The 12062-nt window shown below is 38.3% G+C and overlaps 2 protein-coding genes across 6 annotated transcripts in view; both read right to left on the bottom strand.

Annotated features, from left to right (window-relative positions):
• Nucleotides 1-584: 584 nt before the first annotated feature.
• Nucleotides 585-2360, bottom strand: ucn3l (urocortin 3, like). The gene is made up of 2 exons (XM_032589493.1): nucleotides 2147-2360; nucleotides 585-1912 (listed from the first exon to the last, which is right to left on the bottom strand). The coding sequence occupies exon 2, from the start codon at nucleotides 1900-1902 to the stop codon at nucleotides 1432-1434; it is 471 nt and encodes a 156-aa protein (XP_032445384.1). The 5' UTR covers nucleotides 1903-1912; nucleotides 2147-2360; the 3' UTR covers nucleotides 585-1431.
• Nucleotides 2361-3505: 1145 nt separating this feature from the next.
• col7a1l (collagen type VII alpha 1-like) overlaps nucleotides 3506-12062 on the bottom strand; it is a 75289-nt gene continuing 66732 nt past the window's right edge. For all 5 annotated transcript variants that reach the window (XM_032589488.1, XM_032589491.1, XM_032589490.1 and 2 more), the window contains 13 exons: nucleotides 11956-11991; nucleotides 11739-11819; nucleotides 11402-11455; nucleotides 11257-11310; nucleotides 10857-10919; nucleotides 10707-10769; nucleotides 10479-10595; nucleotides 9594-9671; nucleotides 9026-9079; nucleotides 8888-8936; nucleotides 8179-8418; nucleotides 6480-6551; nucleotides 3506-5426 (listed from right to left, as the gene is read on the bottom strand). In XM_032589488.1, coding sequence (XP_032445379.1) covers nucleotides 5197-5426; nucleotides 6480-6551; nucleotides 8179-8418; nucleotides 8888-8936; nucleotides 9026-9079; nucleotides 9594-9671; nucleotides 10479-10595; nucleotides 10707-10769; nucleotides 10857-10919; nucleotides 11257-11310; nucleotides 11402-11455; nucleotides 11739-11819; nucleotides 11956-11991 — 1191 coding nt within the window. In that variant the 3' untranslated portion in view covers nucleotides 3506-5196. The remainder of the gene's footprint in view (nucleotides 5427-6479; nucleotides 6552-8178; nucleotides 8419-8887; nucleotides 8937-9025; nucleotides 9080-9593; nucleotides 9672-10478; nucleotides 10596-10706; nucleotides 10770-10856; nucleotides 10920-11256; nucleotides 11311-11401; nucleotides 11456-11738; nucleotides 11820-11955; nucleotides 11992-12062) is intronic.

The following is a 12062-nucleotide window of genomic DNA, read 5'->3' as shown; positions in this document are numbered from 1 at the left end:
TTTGAGAACGGGTGGTTTTTCCGAATGTACCTTTTACCGCCATCTACTGGCCAACATTTAAAACGTCATTACTAACACAGACTCCAAACAAATTAAGGCAAATCTGGATTATTGTTTATTTATTTTAGCATTATTTTAAGACACAAAGTAATTCAGATTTACTGATACCAAAACAGCGAAGCTCTAGTTTTATAGAAAGTAAAGTCCTATTTTCCGATCATTTACGATGTAAAGCACTTTCAACTGCCTTGTTGCCGAAATGTGCTATACAAATCATCAACTTGATTGATTGATTGATTGATTGATTGATTGATTGATTGATTGATTGATTGAGTGAACCCATCCATGGTCCATAGCTTATTCTTCCAAGGTCACGGGGAATAGAGCAAGATATGGGGTACAACCTGGACAGGTCGCCAGTCCATCATAAGGCAGCAGAGAAACACAACGGACAAAAAATATATATATAAAAAAATCACTTGTCAGCATAGTTTTAGGGTAATCGATTAAATTAATAGTCATGTTTTGAGACAGTGGGAAAATATGTTATGTATCTTTTAATATTGTATGGAAAGAGGCAGTTGTATGTTGTTACATCTGCTTTATTTGAGGAAAAATAATCCTTTATTGGAAAGTAGAAAAATAAGAGACATCTGATGACAACATACATTCACATGCATTTGCATTTTACTGTATTCATGATCTCTGCAGATGATTTGTACAGTATTTTATTGTCAGCGAGTTGTTTGCGCCACTGTTTCGTGGGGAATTTGAGTAAAGGAAAACATTACACATAAAAAAACAGCAACGACATTTATGCTCGCCCTAAAAACACCAAATCTAAATATGGGCAAAATCCTACATATCTCAATATTTTTTCTAACTTACTTTGCAGACATTAGTGCGCAAAGCTGAAAGAAAACGAAAAACAATCGATAGATTATTGTTTTCTGGAATTAAGACCATATAACCAAGCTAATCACGTGACTTTATAGCACCATATAAAATAGTGCTTCTGACAACTGCAAAACTAAGAATTTTTTATGTTTATTAAAACATATTTAAAATCAAAAGTAATTTAGGCCAATTAAGCGTTATCATAAGCACAAAAACAAAACAAAACAAAAAAAACTTCAGTCTATATCAAATGTTCACTTTGATGTATTTTAAAACTAAATTTAGCCATCTTTAACGCCGTTTCATCAAGTTAAGTCAAATATCAGACAGGTTTCTCGCTGTGCTTTCATTTGTACAACAAAGACGATGTTAATTCACAAACATTGAGATCACTGCAGTTATGATTTCACCTGTTAGCGTGGATATTTTAATGTTCCCCTAGAGAAACAAGTTGTTGTTTATTCGAGGAGACATAAAGTTATTGATTACATTTAGTCATTGCCCTCTGCTGAGTCAAAGTTTCTCCGCGTTTTCTCATTTCCTCCGTCCAATCTGCGCCAGGAGCCGCGCGTTCTCCGCCGCTTTTGCGCGCAGGTTCTTGGCTTTGGCCACGTCAAAGAGGACATTCATGATGTTGGTTGGGACATCCAGGGACAGGGTCAGTCTGCTCCTCCGGTCCCCTTTGATGTTGTTGCGCAGCATCTGCCCTCTGAGCTTCGTCCGACTCATGAAGCGGTAGTTCGCGGGACTTGAAGTCCTTTTTTCCCGACTGGACTCTGCAGAGGACGAGGAGGTGGATGAGGAGAGATAGTCCGCGGACTGCAGGAGGGAAGCCCAGGCATCCACGGGGGAGTAGCCCGGCTCGCTCTCCTCACTTCGAGCCCCCAGAGCCGTGTGGTCGTTGCACAGAAGGTCGGAGCCGCTCTGGTAGAGGCGCAGGCACAGGCTGGAGGTCGGTGCGCACAGGACGGAGAGCAGCAGCAGAGTCTTCAGGGACGACAGCATGCTGTGTCCTCTGGGACGAAAAAAAAAAGAGATGCAGAGGATGGAAATGAGTTAAAACTACTTTCTCTCTACTTCAAAACAGTTTTTAAAGAGAAACAACCCACTTTTTTTTTTGGTGCGAGCAATATTTGAAATATAGCGTTTTATTTTAAGTTAACCCCAATCTGATGAAGAGAAATAGATCCCCCCAAAGACACAAATGCATGTTAAAAACAAACAAAACAAAAAAACCCCATGTATTTACCTCTCTTGTCCTACGATAAAGAATATTCTTTTGATTTGGTACCAGCCTGGAAAGAGAAGCCAACAACCAGAAATCTTCCTGCGAATTTATGAATTTCAAACCCCGACAAACTATCAGTGTTTGGAGATCAACAGTGCGCACAGTCTGTCTGCCCGGCAGAGTGTCTTCCTTGTCCATTCCATTTAGTAGAATACTTCAAACTGCAGTCCTACGCCAGCAACAACGTCATTCCTTTGACATTTTGGTTTTTCTCCGAGTCGTCCCATTGGTCGTCATGCAGTGATGTAGTGGTTGAGGGAGAAAAAAAAAAAAAGAATAATAAAAAAAGTTGCAATCTCTTTTTATGGACAGCAGTCATCACGACTTAGAAAACCCGAGTTTGAAACGAGAAAGCTTTAAACCTGTCAGCACCATGGAGAGCTCCATTTGAGCCAAATTTTCTTACATCAACAGATTTCAATGGATTTGACCAAAAATTTATGTAAGAGAAACGAGTGACTCATTTTTAAATATATGAAGAAATATATATGTTTTTGAAACTGTGGTATGCTTTCTATTCATCTTCTTTTTAGTCCTCGAAAGAAGCAAACATTTAAAAGGAAACGAAGGTGGTTTATGGTCCAAGAAGAGAACAACTCTAAACTGGTTTAAGCCACAGTTACAATGGAATGGTGTAGAGAAAAGCATTTTTAGGAGCTACCTGTGCAGTTTTATTGATGTAACTGAAGTAAAAAGTGTTTGTTCAAAGAACTGAACAAGTGGGACTGAAAGCAGATGCATGTCAAACTTTTTACATACTTTTTTTTTTTGACAAGACATTTAAAACAATCATTCTCCGCTATGTAAAGTCCCAACAGAAAACATTATAGCTATTTGCTGTAAATAGATGTTCAAAGTTAATTCAGGTATGAAAACTCTTTATGTTGCTCAAGTTGGGAAGAAAGACCATTTTCTTAACCAATTTGATTAGAAATCATTATGGTAGGGACCAAGGTAATTTTTACCAAGAGTTGATTTATTAATTAAAACTCCAGGGACTCCCACATAAAAGCTCAGGCTACAAACAAATGCAATAAAACCAAAAAGGCATCAAGATGTGTAGCAGGGCATTAAAATGTGTTTTTGTAAGCAGATGAAGGTGTGGCACTGTGAATGGCAGGCATAAAATGTCATGGTGGGTAATGTGTATGCAAGAACTGAACAAAATGAGGAGTTAGTCTTTTAAAAGTAAGCCAAAAGAAAAACTGTTGAACATTTTTTCCGTTGTGATAAATTGTAGATTTTGAAGAGAATTATACACTAAACTACAGTACAGAGTAAAACAAACAGAACCAATGATAGCAAAGACTGAATCAAAGCCATGTTGAATATTCCTTTTATTAACGTTTTCATTCATAAGGATTGAAGCGGTCACAGCTCGATTAATTACACACTGTGATTGAAGACTTAAGAGTCCTCCCACTTCTCCTTCCCTGCAGTTGATCTCTAAAATTGATTTGCATGGCCCTCTTCAGTATTATATCTTCTGCATTACAGTTCTGGAAGACACTTAGCCTGTTCAACAAGATCTCTTATTTTTATCTGTTTTTATGACAAAAGTGTTGATATTTGGGATTATTCATACAAATGAGTCGGTTATATGAGAAATGTCTGATTGTTCTACTATTGAATTGTTTCCCCGTTTCTTTCCATGCAATTAAATTACAATGAGACAGTAAAAGTATAAAACAAAGCTGTCAGGAGGTTAATAATTGTTCAGCATTTATCCAACAAGACTATTTCAATTAAAACTGGAAAGTAAAAAGAAAGAAAAACTATTTTTCAAGCTTACATGAAGTGCTTTAAAACTGAACATAAAACACTTTGCAAAGATGCTCTCCCAGGAAGCCAGTTCCCACGCAGACTCCACTAGGCACCCATGTCCACCAAGATCTATCAAGAGAGGGAGGCGCTGACCCCCCAGTGTAGCCCCCATGGCAGCGGCCCCACACAACCCCAAAGAAAAGTTCTACCCACCCCAACATTTGGTCAACTCCCAGAACACCAGACATCCCTGCTTTAGAGATTGAAAACTAAATTTCTTTACTCTTCACAGTTATGTTGGACCTTGCATTGGTCAGTCATTTAACATCCCAATAACATGTTGAAATTTGTGTCTGTAATGTGGCAAAATGTGAACAACTTTAAGTGTACCTCTGCCAGGCACTGCATGTTGGATATTTGTAAAGCATTTTGGAGAGTGGGAGTAGATCACGGGGGCAGAATCGTGACCAACACGAAGGAAGCCCGAGGGTGATTGCTCATGTAAGCATTTTCTGATAGCTTGGTCATGTTTTCTACTTTCAGTAATCAACCTAAGACCCATCCAATCAGACATTTCACAGAAATATTGTCATAGGAGTTAAAATAATGTATCAACTCTCCAATCTCTGCCTTTCCACCGTGGTTTAATGTGAGTTTTTAAAAGGGAGGGAAAAGGTCCCAGTTAATGTGCGTCACTCCTACACGAGCGACCACACAGGAATCCCCTGCCACAGCTGAGACTCTATGATGTAGATTGGTTGGGCCCCTGTTGGCCTCTCATCTGGCTCCCAGCCCGACCCACTACACCCCCCACCAAACAAACATATGTGGTGATGACAGAGGCAGCAGGAAACCAGCCACCAGCTTCGTATTTTTGCAGACTGCATCATGTAGGGCATAAGAAAGGTGACCGCGATCTGCAGTAATGAGGTGAAAACGGAATCAGGTGTAGTAAAAATCACACACATAAAACCAGTTTTAATTTTTATCAGTAGCATTAATTAGAATCACATAAAAAAAAAAAAAAACACTCAATCAACGTCAGTTTCACCAATAAAACAAATACAGGAAAAAGTACAGGCTCTCTCATACTGTTGCTCACATTTCAATTCTGTTCACTGGTAAACGTCCAGAAATCAAACTGCTTTCACAAAAAAAATTATAAATAAAAGAAATATAGAAAACAAAAACAGTGTATCTTCAGTAACACCACACTGACGGACAGAATCTGAATTTTCGTCACTGCATCAGCTGTCTGAAGGCAGGTCCTCCGTCAGAGCTGACCGAGTTTCTGTCACTCCGCTCTTTGTTCCACATAGACTCTCACAGTCCTGTTTAGATGTGAATCGGTTTTGGTTGCCACCACAGCCGCCGAATACAAAAGGCCTGCATTCCCCCGACTGGCTGTGGAAATACCAGACCAGAGCGTATTCTGAACAAGCTCCTTCCGACATTGGTAGCAAACAGCGATCGGTCACTGAAAGCACAAGTGAGGTAAAGAAGAGTTACTTTGAGGAGAAAAATGTGGGACTTGCCACATAATTACATTTAAACATTTAACTGATTTACATACTCCGTTTGGATTTATTTTTATACTTAGACATACAGAGAGAAAATAGCGGCGGAGGGAGGAGAAAGTGAAGACACAAGGAAGAAAGGAAACAAAGTTGAGAAAGAGAATAAAGTCTGGATGTGGAAACATTTTTCTACACTTTTCTTCAGCAGCTGGAGCAGCAGCTCAGAGAACAGGACTGAATAAGCTAGGAAGGCCAGTTCTATCATGAACAAGTAGTGGAAGACATCAGAATAACACCACATTTCATGACCCTCCTGGTACTCAGGCTACTGGATTTTAAACACACAAAGGGACATTATCCCCCCAGCAACTTTTAGACAAGTCTTTGCACAGGTTTTCATGTATGAACATATAAGAGCACATTTTTTTAGGGTTTCACAAATTGCAGTAGTTAGAGCATGCAAGTTTTGAGAGAGTCAAGATGTGAAAAAGATTCTCCCATAGTGCCAAATTAGAAACCAACTACAGCATCATGAGCGACCGTGTTTTTCTACAGTAATTGTTGTTTCAAATACAATCCCAGGTAAAAATGTCAAATTGTGTCATTATTGATAAAAAAAAATAAGCTAACTGGAAAAAGTCAATTAAAAACTCATTGCACACCTACTGTTTTTATAATGAACATAAGAATGAAACCATAAAGCAAATAATTGTTGCTGTTATGTAGGTTATTAAAATGTGTTAATTTTTATTCTGTTGAAGGAATTTTCACATTGCGTCCCATGTCATGTTCTCTATTTGTCACTGTATTTACTCAAAATGAAGAGCCAACAAGTAGAAAATTATTTCTGATACTTAAGAAATAGCACACATACATTAAAGCATAAACTGTTTCAGCTCATTTTTTGTGTATGAAAAAGAGTTAAAGTAAAAAAAAAAAAAAAAAAAGGACCGAGCAAACAACCAAAGGAATTGGCTGAAATAGGAAGAAAATTGGAAGTCTTGGCCACTCACTATCATCCTTAGAACCAGATAGTCGTCTTCTCTTCCTCTCTCTCGACTTCACAGCCCATCCCTCATGAGAATCTAAAAACAGAAATACATCTAATCAGAAGCTGAACATCGCGCTGAACTCAGCCATCAAAGACGAACACATAGCCCCTCTCTCTGGACCAGCACCTAATGAGCGCCGGCGGCATTTTGGACTCATTTGAATGCCGTATGAGGGTGTCGTGGAGCGTCCTTTCATTCATTTTTCAATATTGTTATGCAAACTTTAAACTAAAAGTTCTGGAGGAATCACAGCTAATATTTAGGTTCTTGAAGAAATTTTCAAATATGACAAGCATTCAATTTCTTTTTCTTTTAAAAGAGGGGGAGATGGAGTTTGTAGTACTGAAAGGAACAAAACAAAACTAATTTACTGACTGTATTCGGGAAATGTAAATTAAATCAAAATCAATTGTTTGGTGGTCCCAATAAAATTCAACTAGATTACTGAGCAAAAAGTACATTAACATCAATGGTTCTTTTTTATGGGGTAATACATAACAGACCAACATAAAGTAGTCAATAACTCTAGCCTGGGAGAAAAATTGTGCATTGTTGTTTTTTTTAAAAAAAATAGCAAATACAAATCTGTAAAACTTGATGCACATTTGTATTTTGGTCACTCAGAGTGAATGCTTTGCAGAACAACCTGTTACTGTGTAAAAGGTAAACGTCTTTTGAGGTCTATTTCTCCTTCACTCTTCTACAGACCAACATTTTTCCCCAATCGCTCAGGAAGCAGTCTGACATGAAACTGCTTTGATCTACACAATGTCTTTGTAGTACTGGCTTGTACGTTCTGGATTTAGCCTCTAGCAGCCTTAAAAAAAAAAATCTAAATTGAAGTGAGAGAACAACAAAAAAATTACTGGTCAAAAAACTGCACTGATTTAATTTTGCACTGGATTATTTTAAATCAATTGCAGCAGTCGGGTAGGCGAGTCTTGAATCAGAATTTTGCCTGAGGGTCAATTTTTCAAAGTGCAAACACATCAAAATTTATGCAAGAGAAACCCAACTGAGGCGATTTGACTGCTGTACTGTTGGACATGTTACCTTATCAGTGGTAAAGCAAGAACACAGTTCAGATCCTGGTTAAAAACAATACTTATGTAATTTCATGTATAATTTCATAATTACCATGGAATGGAAATATTGGTCAAATGAATAAAATGTTAAATATACATTCATGTGAATTCATAGTCATGTTAGTGCATATTGATGTTTTTTGTTGTTGTTGTTTTTACCTGAAGCTAGAATTACAAATAAAGCAGGACGTGATTTCTGACTGTGGATGTTTTTCATTAATTGGTTTCATGGAGTGTGACTTAGTAATAAAAAGTGTATATTTACATTTCTGAAACATATGTCATGCATATGATGCATTTTCCATTTTTAAGTAGAACTACGCTCAAGTACTTTACGTTATCAGAACAAGTCAGAGCACACTAATGATACCATTTGCTTGAAAATCTCCACCACCATAAAAAGGAACCACAGACAGAACATTTTAAATGTCCAACACACAGCTGCTCCACATATGTTTGAGTTGTGTGCTCATTTAGTCCCACTTTTGGTCACACTGTAGCTGAGCAATCTGTGAGCTTGGCCAGAGGGTTCAAATCTGCTGACATTTGTGTTGCAAGTTTTTTTTTTTTCTTACCAGTGTGATTTCGTGAGCTCCTGGCTTCTTCGAGATTCAGTGGAAGAGTACTTGTAATTTCTTTCATGTTGCTGTTGGATTCTTGTTTTTGAAAGTCATGTCTCATCCTTTCTTTGTGACGTTCAGTCACAGTAGAGATGGTTATTGCTAAATCTTTGGGCTTACTGGTAGTTTTGCTACCAGTTACCACGTACGATGCATCCGGATCCACAGACTTTACCATAAACTTGTATTCCAGTCCTGAAAAAAAAACAAAAAAAAAAAAAACAAGAGTTACACAATCAACAGTATATTATCAAGTAACAGAACATTTTTAATCCAGAACATCTCTTGCATAGAAAACTTTGGTGTGAAACATAAAAGTTGACAAGAAAATGTCACGGTTGCGTGTCTTGTAGGTGAACAGATTTTTTTGGGGAGGCGTCCCTCTTAATTGTAGTCGCGTGTTTGTGAATGACTCTACTGTTACTGGCACCATGGTGTGTGTTCCTCTGAGAGAACATAACAGATGGCTCCACACACAGGGGTGCCATGTTGCTGCCACAGGAGCTTGACAGCAAACAGCCACACACGTGTACACACCAACATGCACACAGACACTGTCAGAATATGTAGACCTCCCTGAAAGAACATGTTTATTCAGTTTTGGACAAAATACAGAGTAAAGTAAATGCATAAAGTATGGCTTCAGCGCCGTGTAGCCTCTTACCGCACTTTTCAACCACCTCCTGGTTGACAAGCTCCTTCACTTCTTCAGCCTTCACAAAGATAAAAGCAGGATTTAGGTGGTCAGTTATTCAAAAAGGTTTTAAAAATGATTCTGAATGGAAATATTAGGCTGACATACTGATAATCCAGGATCTCCTTTTTCCCCCTTTGCTCCTTCCATACCCTCTGAACCCTAGTGGTAATAAAACATGAGCACTTTCACTTTCAGAATTTCCACATAAAGAATAAATTGGCACTGTTGTACATACAAAGAAAATTATGATTTTCTTTCAAAAACAAACATTTCTAACCTATTTTCAACCATTCCAAGTAGTGGCAGCAGCAACATTAAGGGACACGTTTACATGATACAAACTATATTTAAATCAAGTCCAGATAAATAGGCACTGCAAGTATTTATTTGACCACTACACAAATTTAGTAGCAAAAACCTGATAATATAATTACTTGATCTCATGCAACAAGCGGTTGTTCTTAGCTTTTTCAAAAATGAAGTGTAAAAATAAAACATTATCTACACAGAACTCTTTAGCAAAAAATAAAAAAAATAAAGAGAAAATATTTTTAGTTATCTTTATGCTTTTTGAAAGGCATAACTAGAACTCTCAGTAAATAGCTTTGGGTCCAAAGCAGGATAAACCACAGATATAAGGAATGAATAAACAGCTTTCAAGTATAGATCTCACAGTTTCTCCTCGCAGTCCTTGGGTTCCTGGTACCCCCCTCTGGCATGGCCTCGTTTTGCCTCTCCTGCCCCGCTCACCCTGGTTAGTAAAAGTACAAAGAGGAAAATGTATCTTTTGAACAAAACCTCCCCGCAAGACAAAACCCATGACACCCAATCAAAAGCGGAACTGCTCCACACTGTGAAAGACATTTCAGTTAGATGCACCTTTGGAATATCCTCATCAGTATTTTCAAGCCAATCTGTGTTAACACAGAAAGTCCGGTAATTGTTGCTGAAAGGATGTAATTGAGTAAGATATTACTTGAAGGATGCAGACAAAAATAGATCTGTGTGTGTGTGTGCGTGTGTGTGTTAATTTGGGACGTGTCTCCGCTGTCTTCAGAGCCTAGCACACGCTGTCGTTCTCTCACGAAGGCACATTGATGACTGTAATCAAGCGCCGCTCGTCCCCATCACCATGTCACATATTCAGTCCACCCCGTTGTGTTTTTACATGAAGTGGAGAAATTTAGTTGGGAGATGAGAATATTTGGAAGAGAGTCTGTTTGACTCAAATAATATTCTGCTGGATTCTTTTTATGGGGGCTGAGGGGTTAACTTTATAATTTCCATTAAATGGTCATGAGTAAACATTTAGGGACATGTGGCAAAAAGAAAGAAGCACAATCTAAGGTGAAGGTTGCATTTTACAAAATGAGAATTACAAAGACAAAAGGCTTTAAACTCAGGCTAGAACAGGCTGTTTAAGTGATGCACGACTTAAAACCCGGCGACATTGTTGGCCCGTGGTGTTGATACACGTTCAGCCAAATCATACTTAGGTTTACTGTGTTTAAATGAATGAAAGCACAAACTATACAGCCCCAAAACTGGGTTAAAGTACCTTGGGTCCCGTATCCCCATGAGGACCAGGGACTCCGGGTGGTCCCTCATCTCCATCTAGTCCCGGACTGCCAGCTGACCCCTTGAAGCCTGGAAATCCGGGGAAACCTGCAGCACCCTAAATTTTACAAAACAATTGATGTGTGGAGTTTAATTGAGAAAACAAAGATTACTAACACATGGAAAACTAAATATGTATCCAGTGTAATGTTACATTGAATTTACAAACCTTAACCCCTTTCTCTCCTGGGTCACCATCAGCACCATTGGTCCCTCCAACTCCTTTGTCCCCCTAAGATTTTATAAATATAGAAAAAATGAGTGCATGCATCTCTTGAAATGCTGTTGAGTGGAAAAATGAGTGGATTTGTATGTTTACCTTACGTCCTGTGAGTCCATTAAGTCCTGCTAAACCTGCACTGCCAGGCACGCCTGGGTCTCCCTGTTTAGGAGATTAAATATTCGAACCGTTTCATATGTTGCATTTCAGCTACAAACCCAAATGTATTTTATTGGTATTTTATGTGACAAATAAGCACAAAGCAGAGCATAATTATTAAGCTGAAGATAAGAGATACATGGGTCCATTTTCTTCTAAAATGCTAATCAATAAAGTGCAGTCAGCCACACCCAGGCAATCACACATAATCCCCCCAAAAGTTTCTAGTTATGGTGACAAGATGTGAAAAAGTTCAAGTCACATAAACGTTTCCACATTTTGACTCCATATGACACAGTTTACTCTTTAATATCATGAGAATCATAAAGCTAAAGCTAACCTTTTCGCCGTCTTGCCCGGGGTTTCCGGTGCGTCCAGGAAACCCTCTGAGACCCTGGGAAAGGTTGAAGCAAACTGGAAACTCAAGCACATCAGGAAACAGGGAAGAGAATAATGAGCTACAAAGACATAATGGATGACTAAACCTTTTCTCCTTTCTCCCCCATTTCTCCAGATAAGCCAGGTTCTCCTGGACCGCCCTGTGAAAAACACATGAATCAGATACACAACCGTAACAATAAGAGGCTAAATCTATTTAATCCACATCCATAAAATGTCATACTGCAATAATCTTTAGCAAGAATTGTGAGACTAAAACTTGTCAATATTTTGTTTGCATTAAAAGGAATTGCAATTAATGTCCAACATATAACTTGTAACATACATTTTTAAATTCACATAGGGATTCTAATAAGACAATGAGAAGCCTATAGCATGAGAGCAGTGGTTTTATTCAAGTTTGATATTTTTGTTTGATAGTACCTGATCACCCTGCATGCCTTGAAGTCCAACATCTCCTTTGTCGCCTTTGTCTCCATCCATTCCATGCTGTCCGTTCAGCCCCTAGAATGAATAAAAAACTGGAGTTTTTGCACATCATCACTTAATTAACTTCTGGTGTATATAGTATATCAATAACTCTGTTAAGACAGACTTCTTTTACCAATTGAAGATTTAGAAATTATTACTGATTTGTTACCATCACTCCATTCAGCCCTGGCTCTCCGGCTTCCCCCTATAAAAAATTGTGACCATCTTTATCACAGTGCTGTCAAACAGCAATACCCACTGAATCTCATGTTGCTG

Source organism: Xiphophorus hellerii, chromosome 17 (assembly GCF_003331165.1).
Source record: "Xiphophorus hellerii strain 12219 chromosome 17, Xiphophorus_hellerii-4.1, whole genome shotgun sequence".
NCBI lineage: Eukaryota > Metazoa > Chordata > Actinopteri > Cyprinodontiformes > Poeciliidae > Xiphophorus > Xiphophorus hellerii.
The sequence above is the reverse complement of the archived record's forward strand: the minus strand, read 5'-3'. Positions and strand labels throughout refer to the sequence as shown.

What these genes read in the sequence shown, in the direction of transcription:
- ucn3l (XM_032589493.1), bottom strand. Translation starts at nt 1,902, where the DNA reads ATGCTGTCGTCCCTGAAGACTCTGCTGCTGCTCTCCGTCCTGTGCGCA.